Source organism: Gopherus evgoodei, chromosome 3 (genome assembly GCF_007399415.2).
Source record: "Gopherus evgoodei ecotype Sinaloan lineage chromosome 3, rGopEvg1_v1.p, whole genome shotgun sequence".
In the NCBI taxonomy this organism is placed as follows: domain Eukaryota; kingdom Metazoa; phylum Chordata; order Testudines; family Testudinidae; genus Gopherus; species Gopherus evgoodei.
The window spans coordinates 219,455,173-219,478,272 of NC_044324.1; the positions used below are offsets into that span (position 1 = coordinate 219,455,173).

The 23,100-nt window shown below is 43.3% G+C and overlaps 1 protein-coding gene across 2 annotated transcripts in view; it reads right to left on the minus strand.

Moving 5' to 3' along the window:
- RALGAPA2 (Ral GTPase activating protein catalytic alpha subunit 2) overlaps positions 1-23,100 on the minus strand; it is a 317,151-nt gene that overhangs the window by 115,004 nt on the left and 179,047 nt on the right. For both annotated transcript variants that reach the window (XM_030558122.1, XM_030558121.1), the window contains 4 exons: positions 14,069-14,840; positions 13,506-13,577; positions 7,724-7,847; positions 3,059-3,214 (listed from right to left, as the gene is read on the minus strand). In XM_030558122.1, the coding sequence (XP_030413982.1) occupies positions 3,059-3,214; positions 7,724-7,847; positions 13,506-13,577; positions 14,069-14,840 (1,124 nt within the window). The remainder of the gene's footprint in view (positions 1-3,058; positions 3,215-7,723; positions 7,848-13,505; positions 13,578-14,068; positions 14,841-23,100) is intronic.

Here is a 23,100-nt window from a genome sequence, read left to right on the forward strand (position 1 = left end):
GATGGAAACATGGGGTATGTCTACACTACAAAATTAGGTCGAATTTATAGAAGTCGTTTTTTTAGAAATCATTTTTATACAGTCGATTGTGTCTCCCCACCCCCAAAATGCTCTAAGTGCATTAAGTCGGCGGTACCGAGGCTAGCATCGACTTCTGGAGCATTGCACTGTGGGTAGCTATCCCACAGTTCCTCAGTCCCCGCTGCCCATTGGAATTCTGGGTTGAGATCCCAATGCCCGATGGGACAAAAACAGTGTCGCGGGTGATTCTGGTTACATGTCATCAGGTCCCCTCTCTCCTTCCCTCCCTCTGTGAAAGCAACGGCAGACAATCGTTCGCACCTTTTTTCCTGGGTTACCTGAGCAGACACCATACCACGGCAAGCATGGAGCCTGCTCAGCTCACTGTCACCCTACGTCTCCTGGGTGCTGGCAGATGTGGGACTGCATTGCTACACAGCAGCAGCTCATTGCCTTTTGGCAGCAGATGGTGCATTATGATTGGTAGCCATCGTCATCGTATTCCTGGGTGCTCTTTTAGCCGACCTTGGTGAGGTCGGTCGGGGCGCCTGGGCAGACATAGGAGTGACTCAGCCAGGTCATTCCCATCTTCTGCCAAGCACCCAGGAGATGACGATGGCTAGCAGTTGTACTGCACCGTCTGCTGCCAGCCTAAGATGTAAAAGACAGATGAAGTGGATCAAAACAAGAAATTGATCCGATTTGTTTTGTGAACTCAACGGTCTGCTAAACCCAGGATTTTGAGTTCAATCCTTGAGGGGGTCATTCTGTGCGTCAGTTGTTTGTGTTTCTCCCTGATGCAAAATCACCCCTTTTGTTGATTTTAATTCCCTGTAAGCCACGTTGTCAGTCGCCTCTCCCTCCATCAGCGCAATGGCAGACAATTGTTTTGCGCAAAGCCAGGCAAGGAGGTGACGGCAGCGCGGTGACGAGAGTGATGAGGACATAGACATGGTCACAGACTTCTTACGAAGTGCAGGCCAGGCAATGTGCCCCGGCAATGTCCACATAATGCTGATGAGCTCTGCATGATCACCTGCGCTGATCAGCTTGCCACGCTGGCCAAACAGGAAATGAAATTCAAAAGTTCACGGGCCTTTTCCTGTCTACCTGGCCAGTGCATCTGAGTTGAGAGCGCTGTCTAGAGCGGTCACAATGGAGAACTCTGGGATAGCTCCTGGAGGCCAATACCGTCAAATTGCGTCCACACTACCCCAAATTCGACCCGGCAAGGCCGATTTCAATGCTAATCCCCTCATTGGAGGTGGAGTAAAGAAACAGATTTAAAGAGCCCTTTAAGTTGAAAAAAAGGGCTTTATTGTGTGGACGAGTCTAGGGTTAAATTGAGGTAATGCTGCTAAATTCGACTTAAAGTCGTAGTGTAGACCAGGCCATGGATTCCTCCTATATGAACATTTGGATGGGTAACATCAGTCCCATTGTGAATATGGCAGATACATGTCATGATCTTATTTGAAAGTATCACCCAGATCTCGCATCTCTCTCTTTCTCACTCCTGGCTGGCTGACACGATAAACCCAATCTTTTCATGATTTGTTCCGGTCAGGTATTGATTCATGTACTGAAAAAATGTTGTGTGTGAGGGGAACTATAACATTTTTCTTCTGATTGAGCGGCACAAGAGAGTCACATGGACATGTTCATTCAAGTACATAGCCCTATCTGGTCCCTTTGGCATATAGACCTCTAAATGTGGGATTTCATAGCTTAGTTCTCTGAGCAGGTCTGTGTACTCCTGTTGGAGTTCCAGGGGATTATTGTTTTGGGGGATTTCAATGTTTATACTGATATCAGCTCATATGGATCAGCAAGTCAGATTTGAAGAAATGGACACCTTGGATTTTACCGTGAGGATGAGAAAAGCTCCCACAGGGCTTGCTGTATATTCATCCTTGTTTTTGGAGCTGGTTTGGATATCACAGATACTCGGGCTCAAACCATCAGCTCATTGGTTTCACTGTGAACCTTATTTTATATCTATTATCATTGCTAGAACCAAATCTCACAGACCCCAGTGAAGATATGATCTGAAGGCAATGAGATTGCATAGGTGTGAATGAAGACCTGCAGGATCTTTATTACAAGTATTATGGGAAAAGGAAAAGACACAGCTTGAGTAACAAAAACAGGATGAGTTTGCAGAGCTGGTAGTCAGAAATTCCATCTTTTTAATGTTAACTAAGCAAATGTGATATAGAAATCAACATGTCAATGAATATGGCACCTCACAATGACAATTAACAGTTAATTCTCAGGGCACAACCGTATTTTAAAGCAAATGAGGTAGCTATGGTGCCATTATTGATAGAACTTAACAATTCACTTTATGAGGGTAGTGTGCCGACATCCTTAAACCACGCAGAAGTTTGCCTCCTGTCCAAAATATCTCTGAATTCTGAAATGCCCGCCAGTTACTGTTCAATCGTAAACAAAAAAGTAGCTGGATATCAACAAAATTCTGAGTTGGTTCCTGTCTAGGTTCTGGCCATCCTTTGGAGCTGAGATTGCTTGTCTGGATTGTGAATGATCCAATTATGGTTTTAAATTGAAGTCGGTTGGTGATTTTTGCTACTATAACTCATCAGTTTTCTTTCACTCCTTTTCTTTTCCTTTATTAGACTCGATCGCTCATTTATTCATCCATGTTTGTATTTTAAGAGAATGATATTTGATCACATTATATTGCATGTGTTTTTATTCTACTGTACTGAACTCTGAAGGTTTTGGAAGTGAGGCAAATGAAATAAAATGATTGCTATTATTATTAGTAATAATGGTATTTGATGCTGCCATGGAAATGCAGAATCCAATGTTCACAAGGCACTTAATTTGAGGGATCTAGCTGCCAAATTTAACTCCCATGTGCTGCAGAATAAAGAGGGGCTTGTATACATAGTACAATTTATGTTCCATTCAAGTTTTGATTTGAGCATATGAAGAGTAACTCCTGTATTTCAAAATAACGTACTTAATATCTTAAAAATGAGTATCATAGTAAATGATATAAATGAGTTACCTTTTTGGTCAGTGAATCATCTGAATCTGACGGCATTCTTGTGGAAACATGAAAAATGACTTCCACAGTAGAGGTAGCATGATACGGTGCTGTTTGTCCTGTGCTGCCATTACGTTGCAGACCACCCATAAATCCACAATGTGTTGAAAGATCAACCTGATTGACATAAAAGGGAAAACAATAAGGAAAAAACCTTCTCCTTACTGAGCCACATGTAAAGGATATTATAGCATAGATGATCAACGGGGGTGTCTGTGGGGGGGGGTAATATATTTAAAGTGTTAAGGCTTTAATTTTCTGCGTGTGGGGGGTCTTTGTAGAACATTTTAGGACACACCAGCTTTCTGTTTCTGTATCTGTAAGCCCCAATTGGTATTATATCTTTCTAGTAGCAAATGACAAGAGGGATCAAAATAATTCTTTAACACTAGGCTCCTTCATTCTGGCTAATTCTGTTTGAGCAAAGCAGTTCAAGAAACCTCAGAGTAGCGAACCACACCCATGTACCCTTAATGAAAAATCAATGTCCAATATGGAGAAAACACAAACAGGGAAACCACAGGTAAAAGAAGAACCTCTCTCACTAAGTGTGGTTGCCATTACGATTTAGTAAAAAAATATAAATATCTAAAAGCATAGATGCTCACTACTGCTGCAGTCTTAGAAAACCTTTAGAACTATAAAACCCCACTTTAAAGGGCAAAGGGGAGTCTGAATTTCCACTCCACAGCTCAGCAATCTGGACTGACCCATTAAAAAGAGAAGCTAAAATTCGAGCAATAGAACTATCTGTTTTCTCTTCTATACTATGGGTCAGTGCAGACAGTGGGAACTTTAATGGCAATATCACTATAGGCATTACTGTTACAACAGTCAACAGACCACATAATACATGGCTTCCCTGCAGGCATGCCAAACTGGCAGTGGCAAAAGAAATGATGTAGGAATGCCTAGGTTTACAGTTCTGCAGAGTTCTAAAAGGAAAGCATCTTTCTGCCTGTGAGACGGCTAAAGCCCTGTTAGAGTGGGCTCTGATGGCTGGAAGGTGATACCTGCTTTAGACCACAGAGGTGAGAGAATGACTCAGAGGTGTATCTGGCAATTAAGTCCTTCAACTCCCTCTACTGCTATAAGATGAACAAAAGGTCAGATGACTGCTTCTAGGTCTTTTTTAAGCCTGACCCCCAGTTTCTTCTTTACATTAAAGGTATGCAGTAACTCTCATTATTTAGAAAGGAACAGAGAAAAGGAAGGACTCGCTTCAGCCAGTCTGCCAGGGAAAGGAACATGAGAAAGGAATTAGTGAGGGGCCAATTTGGTTATCATTGCATTTTGATTAAAGATTCAGTAAAGATCTTCGAAGGGAAGGACCTGAAGGTCTTCCATTCTCTTAGCTAACTATTGGCCTCTAGAAAAATTGTCTGAAAGGTGGAGAATCTTTTGGAGACTTGTCTTACAGGCTTGCAGAGAAAACACAGGAGGGCATATAAGACCAGGTTCAGATAGAAAAGAGTATAAACAGTTGGGAAGGAAGCAGAGCCTTGGCTTGTTTATTGTCTTACTGCCTTTGGTTCTGATCTAAAAGGAAACGGTTCAAGTTTGCTTACCTTACATGTTGAAAGTTGTTTTTTTCTGTTAGCCATGCAGACTCGGCCTCTGAGCTGAAAGTTAAGCTAGGTTCTTTTTACTGTTTCATGCATTATCACTAGCATTATGGATCCCCTAGGTCAAATTCTGCCTTCAGTTGCACCTCAGTAGGATTGCACAGTGCACATGAGGACAGACTATGGCCACGCAGTTGGACCTTAATTAACAATCCTCTTGATGATGTGTGATCCAGAACAGAATCCAGCTCACTCTTCTCATCGCTGCAGTGACTCTGCAGGGCTAACAAGATTAAAGAGCTGTAAAAATGTACTTTTCTCACTGAAGCAAGGAGAGTAAGACTAAACACATGGAGCAGCTCTGTTGAAAAGAGGATTCCATTTTTGGAGAGTAATTTTCTGACCATAATTTCCTTTATGGAATAGGATCACTCCTGGGTGAGACTCCACTGGCCTTTCTTGTTGCTACTTTTAGCACTCTAGCTCAGCTGTGCTAACACGTCTGTCTATTTGAGCTGGAAGGTATACTTCCAGCTGCAGCATCCTGAATGGATGAAGTGGTATATTGCATCAAAGTGCCCTGGATCAAATGAAGAATACTGGGATGCCACTGGCCTAGGATCTCAACACCTTCTAATGTAACTTTTCTATTAGCAGGGAAAGAGAAAAGATGTACTACATGTGGCATGTAGGTGGTACAAGGCATCAACCTCAAGAGCATCATCCTCATTCAAAAGGTGGACAGCAGAAGAGGAGCTTCTGTACCTTCCCATTTTCTGGTATAATATTTAGGTCCCTGTGGGGCAAATGCCCATAGCTGTCATATAAGGAGAATACCTAGATCTGTGGTTCCCCTTAATGGATCTGACAGAGGCATAGCCAGTCTGCTCTGCAATTCTTTTTTTGAGACTATGTGAAAATGCAAGTGACCATGGTCATGTTTATCTTCACCACTCTGCCTTTTAGATCACAGCTGAAATGAAGAAGGACAAACTACACCGGCCAGTGGCCTTAGTTTCAGAGGTGCTAAGCATCCACAGCTCTCATGCAACTCCGCTGGATCAGTGGGTTCTCAACACCTCTGAAAATCAGGTCCTTAGTTCCCAGACAATTATGAGCTCTCTGATTTAATCAGGCAGCCTTATACTACTTTGTGACAAAAGTGAGCAGTACAGGTCAAGAAGCTACAGATGACCCATAATAGAAAATACCCTTTCACAGTCAACAGCTCAGGGATAAGTTCAGGTCTAGTGAAAGAGAGTAGCAGCTCTAATGGGTACAGAAATCTCATAAGTCAGAGCTGGAGAGAGTACTTGTGGAAGTGAGCCCACTAATAGATGGATCTATTTATTGAGGTTGTTTATTGAGTGCTAGTCTCTGTAGTATGCAAGCTTTCTAGGCAAAGCAACATGAACTTTGAAGTAGGCCTCTGCAAGAGCAGAAATCTGATCTCTGAAAGCCTACTGACTCAAGGCTTTAGGAAGAACAGCTTGCCACAGCGACTACTGAGTCAGGGAGGGGTAAAGGATTTCTTGGACTATGTAACTTCACGCTAGGATTATAGTAAGGATCAGACAATACCTCTTGGAATATCTGGTCTCAGAATGTAACTCAGATGAGTAGGTCTTCCACAGAAAGATGTGTAACGAGGTTCTCCCGCTAATGAGTAACAGCTAACATCATCATCATCATCACTTTGATGGAAGTCTGGGGGTCAATGGCTAGACCAAACTCTAGGGCTTTATTGACCTATTAATATTGACCACAAGACAAAAATGTAGAGAAACAGATAACGGGAGTGTATCAATTTATATTCTGGAGATCCAGGGCATACAGACACACTTCCAGGTTCACTGCTGGAATCACTGACTTCAGTCATGAGATGAGGAAAGAACCAGCCAGGAGAAGGAGTTCAGAACCCCAATGAAACTTTGGATACTACAAAAACCACATGATATCCTCTCTGGTGGGACTTGGGTCACTGTCCCAACAATCAGCAGGTTTTCAGCCTCTCCTGATTAATATATCATTCAAGTAAGTCTTTGGACACAAGAAAGGGATTCAATTTAAGCTGTGTTACCTAAAATAGAGAAATTTCTTTTCAGGATTCAGTGATCTGACAAATGGGGTTCCTGTTTGTGAAAATCTAGGAAGGGAAATGGGAGAACCTAGAATAGGGTATAATGAAGTTCCCATAAATGGTGGACAGTTTTTCCATATAGTGTTCTGTGGTGCAAATGACAGAACAGAAGAAAATAACTGGAACCATTTTCCAGTGGAAATGTTCTCCACTAGCCCATTTATACCTCCAATGGAAAACAAACCATCTCAGAACAAATGGAAGATAAAAATAAATTACAAATAGCTAAAACCAGAATTGATCCAGACATGGCTGTAGATGGAAAATGAACTGGTTTAGCTGAGCTCAAACTAGCCTTTCAAAGGGCAGCTATTAGAATATTATTTTGTTTCTCCATCTCCATCTGCAGATAGGAGGAAAAACAATAAACCACTGTCTGGACTGAGCTATGGGATACAGGAGAAAACTTGTTTTGTTCTGAAACATGTCAAATGTAACACAAGCTGCTCCAACAGTAATTCCTCCAATAATTTAAAGCAAATTTCTTTCTTTCTTTCTTAAAAAGTTGATGGAAAGTTGCATTCAGGTTGCTCCCTTCAGCGCAGCCCCCTGAAACATCTGATGGTAAGAAATATTTCACAACTGAATAAACTATGAATATACACATATATAAAAAATAAATGTAATTGAAATTAGTACTTTTAGCCTCCTTTTTTTAGAAACTATTTTCTAAAATATTTCAGTTTACATTTGGCAGGGAGTGCTTAACATAATGACTGTCAGGATTCTGCTTTGTATATTGCTCAGCATTTTTTTAAATGAACTTATGCCAAATATCATGCAGTATGTAAGTTTAAATTATTTCTTCAGTTTTGAAAATTTAAATGTGTGTAACTAATGTATAATTTACACATTCTTAAAATGTTGATTTCAACATCCCTACTAATACATTTGAAGTTTGCCTATATTTGTTATTATTACCTCCCAGCCCAATCCTGCAACAAAATCTTCATATGCTTGGCTTCCTCTTGCATTGGACAATATTGAGCATTTGTCCTCTTGTCCTTCTGCAATGTAAAACACTGCAATCTTGTGAGTTTCACGGCTGCAATTAGAGGTAACAAGAAACCTAAGTTCATTTTAAAATGTGGAGGTTACTTACTGTAACTGGAGGTTCTTTGAGATGTGTCCCTAACCGTAGTCCATGCATGGGGCACACGTGCGCACCAAACGCCCAAGTCTGAAAGTTCTTCAAAGCAATGCCTGTTGGTCCATGCATACACAGTAGCTCTCATGCTCCCACCCAAAGGTATGAGAAAGTATGTATTGACGTCTCTCCAGTTCCTCCTCTTACCACAATCCAACAGGATCTGAAGCAAGAAAGGCCTTGCACGCAAAGCAAACCATTCTCAGTTCCAGTAAGTTTATATGTAGTCTGGCCTCTTGTGTGGTCTAGGTACCCTGAGCAGTGTTGTCGTCCTGGTGAGCACCTCACCTCAGAAGAAAGGCATCTATCACAATGGTAGCCCTGGGGGTGGAAGGGCCGAAGGGAACTTCCACCATCAGGAGTGTGCACAAAGAGGGACAAGCATGCCCCTACCCAAATCTCTGTGTGTCTTAGCAGCCCAGGGAGGGAGGAAGCAGTGGCTGAGCTCCTCCTCCTCATACCCATACAGCTGCAGCCAGCTGCTTCTCCTTACCTGCCAATGTAATCATCAAGAACTTCAGTTTTCAAATAAAGATGTTGAGTTGCTGAAGGTCCGAGATGGGTCTCCACCCTCTGTCCTTTTTTGGAATTAGGAAATACAGGGAGTAAAATCCTCTCCCATAGTAATGAGGCAGGATGTGTGCTATTGTCTCTCAGCCTAAGAGGGATTCAGCTTCCTGTTGAAGAATTACCTCATGAGAATGGTCCCCGAAGGGGTGTGTGAGATGGGAAAGAGAGAAACTCTATGGACTACCCCTTGTGAATACTCTCCAGATCACAACTGTTTGTAGTGATCTTATTCCACTGGTGGGCGAAGAATGCAAGATGGCCCCCCAATAGTAATGGGACGAGGTGGCTGGCATCAGTGGTGATACACATGTCTTGACTAGTATGAATAAAGACATCCTTGGCTTGTGGTTGAGACTGAGTAGAGGTTATGTCAGTAGCAGAGGCTGAGAAGCAAGGTCCGTCAATCTTCTGCCATTTGTGTGGTTTTGCAGTTCTGCTCTGATAATAAGGTGCATGAGGAGATGTGGCCTCGGTCTGTACAGTAGCCTCTGGTATTTCCTCTTGAGGATCGGAGTATAAATCCCCAGGGAACACAGAGTCAATTTCAAGACTTTTAATGAGTGCTGAGACTTGTTCTCTCATTAAAGAGATTCAAAAGGGGAGGTCCTGGATGGTGTTTTGGACCTCTCTAGAAAACCCTGATAATTGCAGCCAGGAGTCCCTCCTCATGTCTAGACCAGTGACCAAACTTCTGGAAGCCATGTCTGCTTCATCCATTGCAGCCTGCAAGGATACCGATGCCACTAGCTTCCCCTCATCTACAAGAGACTGAAACTGGGCCCTGTCCTCTGTGGGAAGCTTGTCTGTGAAGTCCACAAGCCTGGAACAAGTATTAAAATCTTATTTTGCTAACAAAGCTAGATAGCTAGCTAAGGAAATTGCAGGCCTGAGGAGCAGAAGACCTTTCTCCCCAAGAAGTCCCATCCCTTAGAGCCTTTATTTACTAAAGTGGCTCCTTTGATAGCATGACCTAGCTGCCTGTACCAGCAGTGAGTTAGGGGCAGGATGGGAGAATAAGAATTCAGCCCCTTTTGCAGGAACAAAATACCTTCTCTCGGTTCTTTTTGGTGTCGGGGCACAGGATGCTGGGGTGCGCCATACTGTACTACCTGGTTCTAATATGGTCTCATTGATGGCTAGTCACCTTACTTGGTCCTTGCGACTAAGATGTCCAAGAGCTCGTGTTGAGGGTCCTGGACTGCCTCTAAAGGGATCTGTAGGTAACTGGCCACTCTTTGTAACAGCTCCTGGTAATGGCAATGGTCATTTGGTGAAGGAGTGACTGCTTCATCTGGAGATAATGAAGAGGCACCCATTGGAACTGTTGGTACCTGCGGATTTGGTTCCACCTCTTCCTCCTCCTACACTGACAGAACTGGCTGGTGAGAAGGAGAGAAGCAGTACAACTCCTGAGAGGGGCTAGGACACCTTACATAAAAATTCAATGGATCCCAATAAAGGCTAGAAAGAGGGATCAGTCAGTTTCAGGGGACCCCAAGGAAATCAGTATCAGCAATCCCTGGGGAAGTTGTACAAGGCAGAATGGTGAGCTTAACCCTTTGACTGTCTATCAGGGCTCGAGTGCCTCTATGGAGATAATGGTGTGGCCATCTCATCTGATTCAGCTCCAAGAACAGCTGCATTGGTAGTGACAATGCCATCAGTACCAGGGCATTCCTGGCAGTTGGAGGTGAGAGAGCTCCTGGGACAGTGATGTAAGGTCCTCCTCCTGAGTAAGGATATCCTTTAGGACCGTGGTTCTACACCAGGGGTCCAGGGCCCCCTATGGGGGGCATGAGCAGGTTTCAGGGGGTCCACGAAGCAAGATCAGAATTAGACTCGCTGGAGCCCAGGGCAGAAAGATGAAGCCCCGCCACCTGGGGCCCTGAGCCCCACCACCCGGGGCTGAAGCCTGAGCAATGTAGCTTTGTTGGGGCCCCTGTGACATGGGGTCGCAGGCAACTGCCCTACTTGCTATCTCCTAATGCCGGGCTGTCCCTGGCTTTTGTATGCAGAAAAGCAGTTGTTGTGGCATTGGTGGGCTGTGGAGTTTTTATTGCATGTTAGAGGCGGGGGTGGGGCGCTCAGAAAGAAAAAGGTTGCGAATCCCTGCTTTAGGAGGGCTGGGCCAGAAAAAAGTGGAGATTGAGGATAAGGAGGAATATATCCTCCGATATTATATAAGTCTTGGTATGCCCTGGTGTCTGATGGGTTCTTGCAGTTAAGCCTGATGGATCCAATGCATCAACAACAATTGGACAGTCTTTAGATGGACGAGGTGGTACCGAAGATGGATTTGGAGCAGCACTCAGATGGAACTGGCAAGTGTCCATCCTTATGCTTCGGTACCAGGGTAACCGACAGAATTGGCAGACCTTTCTTTTTGTGTATCTTGCCCTCATATCTGAGGGTCTTCATTGGAGCTGGCTCCTTAGGTTCCGCTTGCGACATCTCAACACAACCCAGACTGCTTTGAGGATGAAATGCATTTCTTATGGACAGTCCTCAACAGGGATCTGTCTTTGCACTCATAAGAGTGCCCTCTACTCTCAGGAGGAGCCCGAGAAGAAGAGTCCTTGGGTTTAGATGTTGACAGCGCCACTCCAAGACACATGCTAGGTGGGTGAGGCCAGTCTCCCTGGTCTGGATCGGAGAGGGGCCCCATAGCCTTCTCCATCAGGAGCTTCTGTAGAAGAAGCTTCAAGGCTTCTTGAGTTCTGGGTGGGAAGAAGCAGTAAATATTGCACTTTGTAGAGATATGCACCTCACCCAAACAGCACAGGCACTGTTGATGTTCATGACAGATAGAGAAAGATCAAGGGCAGGAGACACAACTTTTGAATCGCAGTACTTTGGGGCATAGTCCCGGATTGGGGAGGGGTTCCCAAACTGGAGAGAAAGAAATACTCAATACTATACTATAACTTTTTTACTGCTAGTCTAAGAATATAACTATATACAAATAGATTATACAACTAAGTGAAGGAGGACAAAAGTCCGACTCTGGCCATGTGGCAGTAAGAAGGAACTGGAGAGGCATTAACCCTCACTGCCTTTTATAACACTGATCAAGAGCACAAGGAGAGCTACTGGACATGTATGGACCAATGGACACTGCTTTGAAGAACTTCCGGACTTGGGCGCATGGCATGCATGTGTATACATGTAGAATATACATAGGGACCATCACTTGAAGAACTTGTTAGTTCAATTAATTTTTCTTCAAATTAAGAGTAGTGTACTCTGAAATGTGACTACGTAAAAATCATGCCATTTTACTCACAGCTCTGCTTCTTGCAGAAATACAGTTATATCACCCTACTTCAGTGGCAAAAGCTAATTTTTATCATTTTACTTCTGATTACACTGAAGAGTCAACACCATTGGGGTGTGAAGGGGGGGACTGAATTCTATTCTTCTTGTGCATCAGCAAAAACTTGATTACCTAATTACAATTACAGGGTTAGAGCAGCAAAGAATCCTGTGGCACCTTATAGACTAACAGACATTTTGGAGCACGAGCTGTCGTCGGTGAATACCCACTTCGTCGAATGCATGTAGTGGAAATTTCTAGGGGCAGGTATATATATGCAAGCAAGAAGCAAGCTAGAGATAATGAGGTTAGTTCAATCAGGGAGGATGAGGCCCTGTTCTAGCAGTTGAGGTGTGAAAACCAAGGGAGGAGAAACTGGTTTTGTAGTTGGCACGCCATTCACAGTCTTTGTTTAATCCTGAGCTGATGGTGTCAAATTTGCCGATGAACTGAAGCTCAGCAGTTTCTCTTTGAAGTCTGGTCCTGAAGTTTTTTTTGCTGCAGGATGGCTACCTTAAGATCTGCTACTGTGTGGCCAGGGAGTTCTCCTACGTGTTTTTGTATATTGCCATTCCTAATATCTGATTTGTGTCCATTTATCCTTTTCCGTAGAGACTGTCCAGTTTGGCCGATGTATATAGCAGAGGGGCATTGCTGGCATATGATGGCGTATATTACATTGGTGGACGTGCAGGTGAATGAACCGGTGATGGTGTGGCTGATCTGGTTAGGTCCTGTGATGGTGTCACTGGTGTAGATATGTGGGCAGAGCTGGCATCGAGGTTTGTTGCATGGATTGGTTCCTGAGCTAGAGTTACTATGCTGCGGTGTGCAGTTACTGTGCAGCCTCACGGAAGACAATGGAGTTGCCCAGGTGTTAATGAGGGCATAATTTGGCCTGTAGAATCTTAATTACTGATGTAGAAGGAAAAAAAAACGTTTATGGCCTTTCAGAACCCAAGCTGAATTTGATGAACCCAGGTGTGTAAAAAAGGGTTTTTCTGGGGTAAACTGAGCATATTTGTTATGAAAAATTATTGGGACACAATAATGCCCCACAATGCTATCTTTACAGTCACTTTTCAAAGAAAAAAAAAATCACACTTTAAGGAATGGCAAATAGTACACAACATTCAGAACTCTATTCTGCCATTGCCTAGTTCTAAAGAGATGGGTTTGAGCTTGCTCTTTAGAGGACTGCTATTGTCATATGAATCATTTTGAAGAAAATTCTTCTTTGGGAAAATATTCTTTGGCTAATATACAGTTACAGTAGTTCCTTTCACCTATGTCATTATGGACACTGACATGAAAACAGGATTTTTGTTTAAGGAGTCATATTTCTGCTACTTGTATTTAATCTCATACATAGTGACACCAAAAGGAATTTGCTCATTCCAGTTAAAAAAAAAACAAACCCAAGAAACCTTTTCATTTCCAACTTGTGAAGAGGGTGTCACCCAAATGGACTGACAGCATGGGGAAAACAGTAGTAGGCTGATTTACTGACTATCAAGGTTCTCTCATAAAAAACTCAAAAAACTGAATTGAATACCCAATAAGTATTTGCATTGCTAACACAGGTAACTTCTTCTGGGAATGATTAGTTTTGTGGTGCCCTCTCTTGAAAATTTGGCCTTTAACATTAGAACTATTGAGTAAGTTTCACTTACCATTGACGGGAGTCTAGATTTTTCAATTCTCTCAATAATTTAGAATTTTTCTTAAGTAGATGAAAGCTTTTTCTATAGATACATAAAACAAAGATTTAAGGGAAAATATATCACAGAATATATGACACAAGTTTTACAATTCACACAGCTAAATAAAAGGATGACTTAAAATGTACATATAAAAATTCCAAGCATTACGACTAAACTGCATCAGTTCTGTTCTATAGACCCCCAACCAGCAAAACAAAGTAAAGACTGAAAAATGCTCTTTTCCCAACTACTAACCAACCTCACAATTCTCTCTCTTTTCCAATATTTGGGGAAACAAAGGTATTTTGCAGTCTACCCTGAAGCTAATCAAATTGGGCTATTTCAGACCCAGGGACCATTCTCTTCGAGAATGCTATGCCAGTGGCTCCATCTGATTAATATCAAGGGGACTCCAGCATGAGCATGTTTGTAAATCACAATTGTGGCAGTATAGCACAGGGAAACTGAAGAATTCTTCAGTTTTTTGAGATGGCAGCAGCATTACAAACATACATTCATAGATACATTCTTACCTTCTATCCCAAGAATTCATTCCTAAGTCGTTTAGCAACAGCCTACAGAAATAAAATGGTGCTTGTGGTTCAGCAGAACTTGGTTCTTCTTCACTGGCTACTTTCATATCAAAATCGGAGCTGCATTTATGTACATGCTCTTTTTCTTGGGCACTCTGCCTTATTATGGCTTCTATGATCTCATTCTCTTGATCATGGCTCATACCAAATGGTGGTGGTGATGGCTCATTTAATTTTAGCTGTGGATGTAAAAGGCATTCAGGACTAGTATTACCAATCTTTTCCAGCAATTCGTCAAGAGCATCCTCTCCTCCTTCTGTTTGAGAGAACTCTGTCTGGGCCTCAAATTGCCCTTCATGACTGCCCAAAACCACAAATGAATTATTTCCAGTCTGACGTGCTAGACAGCCTTCCAAAGGTCCGTACAATATTGTGCCATCCCAAGAATATTTCCCTGAGATATCTCTGACAATTACTCTTACATCTGAGAGGGCTCCTGCTGGCTCAGTATCCACGGTTGTTTCTGCAGGAATTTGAAGGTAAGATATAAGAGTACTGTCATTAAATACAAACAACTGCAAGTTTGGACTTTTGAAGACTTCTGAAGAGAGCTCAGAAGATTCCACATAAAAGTTGTCATGATTCTCACTAATAAGGCTGTGAAGAATGGCAGGTCCGCCACTGAGGGGATAGTGACTTAAGTGATTTACTAGATGTGTCATAACCATCCGGGCAGTTAGAGGTATTAATTCCAAGCTTCTTCTTCTTCTTTCTAAAAATCAATCAATACAAAGATAATAATCAACCACAGCAGCAAAGAGTAATTAAAATGAGAACCCACACATTTCAATCAATATATAGTCCATTGCAGGTTATAAGGCTGCATTGATTTTTTTTTTCTTTTAAGCCATCCATTTTTCCATTAAAGAGACATTTTTTAAAATAAAAAAACCAAACATTTCACATTCCTTTTCAAATAATCTTTAGATTTCAAAATTCTCTTTTGGGTATTTTACATTTATTCTAATTCACATCTCCCTCAAAATGTAATTATCTGGTATAAGACTACAATGACATCCAGTGAAAGTGGTAACATTTTATGAAAAATTTGATCTGAGACTGGCCATCAGAGTTGTCTTCTCTCTACTGTTCTAGGCTCATATTTACTTACAACCCCCAAAGTATAGCTCATCTATAGATATGAGACAGAGAGAGCGAGTGTGTTTAACAATAAGGAAGTTGGGACATTAAAGAAATCTGATAAGACAAGATGGGTTAGATAATATTTTTTATTGAACTGACTTCTGTTGGTGAGAGAGACAAGCTTTCGAGCTACAAAGAGCTCTTCTTCAGGTCTTGGAAAGTTACTCAGAGTGTCACAGCTGAATAGAAGGTGAAACAGATTGTTTAACATAAGCAGTTAACATATATTCTAAGGGACCATTCAAGGTGAAGTGGCCTGCTAATAACCACCACAATCACAGGACAAAAAGAGGCATTAGTGGGCCATGGATTGTTATAACAACATAATATTTGTTGTAACCTGATGAGGCAGAGCTGATCTATCACTTCCTGATCAATCATAAAGCATTTGTCTATTTCTCATGACAGTGCTAGTCTTCTTTGCAAGGTGAGTTGCAATCATGAATTCTCTCTGTATACTGCCAAATTTGATGTAAAAGAACACTATCGAAGTATTGTTGTAGTCATGCTGGTCCCAGACACTAGAGACAAGGTGGGCAAGGCAATATCTTTTATTGGACCAACTTCTTTTGGTGAGAGAGACAAGCTTTTGAGCTTACACAGAGCTCTTCTTCATATCTGGGTAAGCTGTATTTCACAAATCCCCTGATTAACCCGCTCCCTTTTTTTTTTTTTTTTTTTAAGAGTGGAATCTTCAAGAACATTTAATTTTACTGCCCCGTCCACCCTCAAAGACAGAAAACAGCTGCCTGCATTCTGTCACAATGGGCTGGAAACAGCTCTTTATGGACCTAATCAATGATATTCCATTCATCTGCAAGAAGAGGGTACAAGAGTGTTGTCAGGTGTTTCCTCCTTCCTACAGACTAAGCACTGAGAAGCCTCTTAATAAACAATACTTATCATGCATACAGTGCTTTCCATCTGCAAAGACAGACACACGACACACAGACGATTGTTTTCAAATGTTCTTTGCTGCTACTCCAGTCTAAAGCCTCATTGAATCTTGACTATCATAGTACAGTGGTTCTCAAACTGTGGGTTGGGACCCCAAAGTGAGTCCGAACCCATTTTAATGGGTTTTCAGGGGTGGCATTAGTGTTGTTGGGGTGGAAGCTGAAGCCTGAGCCCCACTGCCCAGAGCCTAAGCCCAAGGGCTTCAGCCCTTAGTGGTGGGGCTCAGGTTACAGGTCCCAACCCCCCACCTGAGGCTGAAGCCTGTGGGCTTTGCCCCAACCCCTCCCGCCCCCCCCCGAGGTGGTGGGCTCAGTGGGCTCTGGCTTCAGTCCCTCCTCCTGGGGTTCTGTAGTGATTTTTGTTGCCAGAAGGGGGTCACGGAGCAACGAACTCAGCCATAGAACACTTGCAACAGCCTACTTTCATCTTATTTGACATTGGCTCATGACTTCTTAGCTGCGTTGCATACTCTTCAGAATGAATTTATGGTCCAAACAAGTTCATAATCTAGATCATAATCATCACCGTTTCAGGGAGAGCTGTGGTTTAGACCCCTGTCAGTCCCTCTTCAGTGCATCCCCCAGGTGCCCAGCCTGGATTCCTGCACATCACTTTGGGTGGAACCACATCATCCTATCATTCTTGGATTAGATTCTGGGCTACAGCTCCCTTACCAAATGTGTTAACCTGACAGGCCCAACTTGGCATGTGGGTTTGGCACCTGTAAGCCCATTTCCTCTGGAAAACTGTGACAAAATAAGTTTGCAGTGACACAGAAATAGCTTCTTCAGAACAAAGCATTATTTATTCTTTCAGCCAAAGGTACTTAGCAACCAGAATCAAAGGTTAAAACAATAAAGGTCTATATGCATATTTCCCATTACCTAAACCCTGATCTTTCGTTGCAAGTGGTAATAAGTTTTATTCAGCCCAGTTACGTCCATCTCTGGGCTGGGAGGGACAGTCTGCATTGTTGCAGCAGCGTGCTCTCTCTAGGTTTGGCTACACTTGCAGCTGTACAGCACTGGGAGTTACAGCTGTCTTCGTACAGCTGTGCAGGGAAAGTGCTGCAGTGTGGCCACACTGACAGCTACCAGCGCTGCAGTGTGGTCACATTTAGAGCATTTGCAGCGGTGTTGGGAGTGGTGCATTATGGGCAGCTAACCCAGCATCAGGGCCATCCTTAGGATTTATGGTGCCCTAGGCGGGATTATTAAACTGGTGCCCCTGTGCCTGTCTTGCTCTTAGCAACACAAACATAAGCATACGCTATTGGAAAACTTGCCACATGCATGTTATTAAAACCAGTTTAACTTAATTAAGCACATTGTAATGCTGATGGGGACTAGCACTAAAGAAATAGCACTATAGAAAAAATTCTTATTTGACAGAATGATGCAAATAATATAATTTTTTTAATTTGTCAACATTTTATTGGAAATTTCTATGAAGAGGTATTGAAACAAGGATATGTTTTTAATTAAAAGCAATCTTTCTGGCTTTTTTGCTGCAAAAAACAGTCATAATGTCATCGTATAACAAAGACAAAGTGATGTCTTGTTTGATTGCAAGAATAGCAAGACCAGTCAAGTGTTCAGGGCTGGCGCTTCCATTTAGGCAACCTGGGCGGTCGCCTAGGGCACCAGGATTTGGAAGGATGGCATTTTGCCGCCCTCAGCAGCAATTCGGCAGTGGAGGGTCCTTCCGCACTCTGGGTCGGCAGCGGCAATTCTGCGGCGGGTCCTTCACTTTCTCTGGGACCCGCCGCCGAAGTGTCCCAAAGACCAGAAGCGCAGAAGAACCCCAACCTAGGGCGCCAAAAACCCTGGTACGGCTCCTGCAAGTGTTCCTGACTCCTTATAGAGTGGAGATAGTTTTTAATGAGCTTTAGTTTTGAGAAACTCCATTCTCTTGATGCCACTGTTATAGGAATTGTCAGGAGAATACGAGTGGCAATGTACAAATTAGGATATATGTCAACAAGTTTGCTGATATGAGTAAACTGTACAATGTCCATCGATTTTGCATGTGGCAACATTGATGACAGTGTACTCAATTCTTCGTACAGTTCAAGTCCATTTAAATCAAAACGTGATCAGGAGGCTCTCTAGGTCAGGGATCCCCAACGCGGTGCCCGCAGGTGCCATGGCGCCCACAGGGGCCTCTCAGTGTACCCGCGGACTGGCTGGCGGACGAGCATCCTCCGAAATGCCGCCAAAATTCGGTGGCATTTCGGCGGCGATGCCTCTGGATGACACCACTTGCCACCAATAAGCAGCAGCATCCAGAGACATTGCCGCTGAAATGCCACCGAATTTTGGCGGCATTTCGGCGGATGCTCATCCACTGCCATGGTCCTTCATCTGGTGCCCGCCAGACGACAAAGGTTGGGGACCACTACTCTAGGTTCTTGCACTTTGTCATTAGTTGCTCGTTTTCCTTTTTCGTTGAATTTATTCCTGCTCAGCCCGCTACCAGCTGAGTGAATGCAACCCCAGGCCAACAGCGGGCTGAATGGCTTAGCCGGGGTCTCAGCTGCCAGCTTGCTCAGCCTTCTGCCAGCCTGGGGTTCCTTGGGGGTCCCCAGGCCAGCAGCGGGTGCTGAGAGGGGCTGGCGGCCTGGACCCCGTGTGGCAATGGGGCAGCAGCCGGAACCCCAGAGCAGCGGCGGGCTGAGCCGCTCAGCCCACCGCCGCATGCCATCAAAAATCAGCTCGCGTGCCACTTTTGGCACATGTGCTATAGGTTGCCAACCCCTGCTCTATACACTAGTAAGGAGATAAGCATATTATAGTTGTTGGAGGGCTCTATTTAGCAGTAACAGGCTATAGGGAAGTCAGTTGACATTTTTTGTTTCTCTGATGAAAACTGGCCCACTCCCTTCCCCATGCCAAACTTGTCACAAATAAATTGTCAATAACTTAATTTTCTGTTTTTTCTGATGTTTTTTTTTTTAAATATTGAAATTGAATTCAGGATTGTTAGCAAGCATTTTTGGCGAACAAATTTGTTAAATGACAATCTAAATGGCAACGCAGTACCACTTCCATGCTTGGCTCACCCCCCCAGCCTGCTGGTCCAACAGCTACAGTAGAGGAGGAGATAGGTGGAAAACTGCAGGAACCCAAAATCCACCTCTTGGGGTGCAGAGTGGCAACAGCAGCAGCAAACCTTCAGCTCCGATCACACGCCAATGGGCACCACCGCCAGCCCAACAGACCCTGGTGAAGTTAGCACAGCATCTGATCTCAGGGATGGGGCACCCATGGAGCCACAGCAGCTCATCCTGCCCTGTGCAGCTACCCCCGAATGAGATGGATCACTGCAGCCCAGGGGAGAGACGCGCTCCCCAGCTAGGGTGACCAGATCCAGATGTCCTGATTTTATAGGGCCAGTCCCGATATTTGGGGCTTTGTCTTATATAGGTACCAATTACCCCCACCTAAGGTGACCAGACAACAAGTGTGAAAAATCGGGATGGGGTAGGGGGGAATAGGAGCCTATATAAGAAAAAGACCCAAAAATCAGAACTGTCCCTATAAAATTGGGACAGCCGGTCACCCTACAGGTGAGTTCCTTCCCCCACCCCTTCCCAGAGACCCCAGCAGCCAATCCCCCCTCTCAGACTGTGCTGCATTCATCTCTCTCTAGGACCCAGCAGCCCTGCTCTTACATGCTCTACTCCTTCCCGTCTGTTCGGGCTCCCGGCAGAGCGGTGCCCCCAGACCTAGTGGTGCCCTAGGTGGCTGCCTATTCTGTTTATGGCTAAGGATGGCCCTGCCCAGCGTTCAAGTGGCTGCAACATGCTTTTCAAAAGAGGGAGGTGGGGTGCAGTGTGACAGAGAGCTTGGGGGAGACAGAGAGAGTGGATTTTTGGAGCTGACACTGTGTCACCTCCCTGCTTTTCAAGTTCCGATCCCTTCCCCCACCCCTTTCTCATTCACGAAATGCAAATAGCCTTCTTTGTTTTTTTCCTCACAGACCAGATAAGCAGCTGCTCCGAAACGGACTCCCCCCACCCTCCCGCCCGCCCGCCGTGCTGCTTCTCTCCTCAAGCAAATACTAGCTGTGGACATTCCAAAGGGATCCCTCTGCCTCTGCTCATTCACTGCAAAACAAGAGCTATGTTTGTTTTTTAGATAAGCAGTTCCGGGAGCCCCGAGTTCACAACAAAACAAAGAGTGTTATCTTTACTTAAAAGCATTATGGGAAGGTTCCGGAGGTCAGTTACAGCGTAGTAAGATTAACCACTGTTTACACTGGAACCCCTGCGCTGCAATAGCAGCGCTGTTCTCTTCATTCCTCTCATCGAGGTGGAGTACATGCAGCACTGTAGCCAGGGAGATACAGCGCTGTATGTGCCTTGCCAGTGTGGACGGGAGTAAGTTACAGCGCTGTAAAGCCACCACCAGTGCTGTAACTCTCAAGTGTAGCCAAGCCCTCTCTCTCTCTCTGTGTCATGAACACAACTCCAGTTGCTGCTGAAAGCCCACTCAAACCTGCATTCCCTTTCCAGCCTGCGCCAGCATCTTTAAGGTTTTAGTATATCCTTTGATCCTAAGTTTGGCTTCGGAAGAGTAAACTTTGCCAACCCAGTGGGCACCAAGCCAGGGGTTATTTCCTATTTCCCTACAGTTTCCCAAAGAAACCTTGCTATTCCTTGTAGTTTCCCCTATTACCGCATCCTTTTATTTAACTTGCATTCAGACAGGATACTATCACACTGATATACCGAGGTCCACAAGATATTAAAAAATACATTTAACTCCCTCATTCTCTACAAAGAAAGATGACTATCTCCAAGTTTTTATTCAGGGATTCAGCATTTCTTTCATTGGGGCATAATCACCGACATGCTTCAAGTTCATCCCAACACTGCAACGGGATATAAGTGTCTGTAAAAGTCAGCTGAATCAGGCTGTGAAAGAGTGTCCAGGCCTCTGTCCATAATTCATAGTTCATGACAAAAGAACAAAAAAACTGTCTAAGGGCTTTTAACAAGGGCCCTGACCAAAACAAGATACAACCAGGTCTGTGAAAGTGGCATCTGAGCTAGGTCATTAAACTTTTATCCTTCAATATTAAACCTCTCCTCAGTGGGCTACTTCCTGCAAGATGAGCCATGAATCTGGTACCCTATTGTGTGTGAGACTGAGGTGGAGAAAACTGGTTTGGAAAGTGGAGATACCTGCCCTAGATCAAGGATCTTGGTACCGACAGTGAGCAGTGCCGTGCTGAGACAAGGACCGAAGGTTAGATACAGAGGACTGCTTTCACAAGCTGTAACTAAGCTGAAAATGCCTTACCTAGTTTATGAGAATTAGAAATCTAGATATGTTAAGCAAGCTATTTCTCTTGCTGCAATTCTGTTTCTCGCTGTTTTTAATACACCTTGTTTTTGTTACGACTATTGTTGTATGGGTAGTTTCATGCAGTCTGCCCTCAAAGAGAAGAAAACCCTTATCACCTCCAAGAAAAAGTGTTAAAGGGTAAAGAGGCTCTGGAACCTATAAACTCCCCTCTCAGTCTCAGGCAAGGAGTATGAACACAGGTATTCGATCCCAGTGAGGTACACTGTCATTATGCTGCACTGGGTAAACACATGGTTAGAAGCTGAAGGGGGTGGGCATTACTCTAGCGCTTGCTGGTTATACAACAACAAAAAAGCCCCCAGAAGATCCAATCAAAAGGGACAAAAAAAATCCCGTTTACTGCATAAACTTTGGATTTTAGAATGAATATGTTTAATATTCCTAATGTTGAGGTTTTCATTTATATAAGAATAGTGACAGTGATTTCAAGTTGTCAGGTTCCCAAATTGTTGGATGCTGAGAATACTAAAGAAGTGGGAGAGACAAACAACAGAAAGCTTTACTAATTTTAATTGATCTTGTAACGATTAACTTTTTGTATTTAACTTATTTTAATTATCCTGGATAGTTACCTTGCAAAATTAGTGATCTGCTTTCTCCCTACACTATTATTATATTTTGAATAAAAATACACACTCAGTATTGCTTCTAAAACGCTTGTTGCTACTATAGCAGCTGTTACTGTAATGTGTTTCCTCTTTTCTCTGACCTGATTAAACCCATTGTAAAGTTGTAGCAAGCTATAATGAGTGATGAATAATGTGATAGGTAAAAGCCATATGTAAATAACAAAAAAAAAATTAAAAAGCAGGAAGAATTCCTTTTTAACGTCAGTTTGAAAATAACATGACAGTAAAATAGAAGAGTGTATAAGGCACAAACATATCCAAGATGAGAAACATTTTGTTCTACCTAAAATGACAAATCTCTCTCACATCTATTTTTATCTTTCTGCTCTTCACAAAATGTACCCACTCAGCAAGAGGTGTGTGCAGAGCAATTGGTTTTAATGCCTCTAACCTTTTTGTTAAACTAAAAATGCAGGTACAAGGGAAGTAAAAAGAAAACATGCTGTAGTGATGAAAATTTGTTGCAGTATGAAGCACAGAAAGAACTGTATTTCAAAGTGGCATAGAAAGTCTAGCACAGGGGTCGGCAACCTTTCAGAGGTGCTGTGCTGAGTCTTCATTTATTCACTCTGATTTAAGGTTTTGCGTGCCAGTAACACATTTTAATGTTTTTAGAAGGTCTCTTTCTATAAGTCTATAATATATAACTCAACTATTGTTGTATATAAAGTAAATAAGGTTTTCAAAAGGTTTAAAAAGCTTCATTTAAAATTTAAATAAAATGCAGAGTCCCCCGGACGGGTGGCCAGGATCCAGGCAGTGTAAGTGCCACTGAAAATCGGCTTGCGTGCCACCTTCGGCACGCATGCCATAGGTTGCCTATCCCTGGTCTAGTATTATTTTGCACATCCTTATACTGCATCTGTGTTTC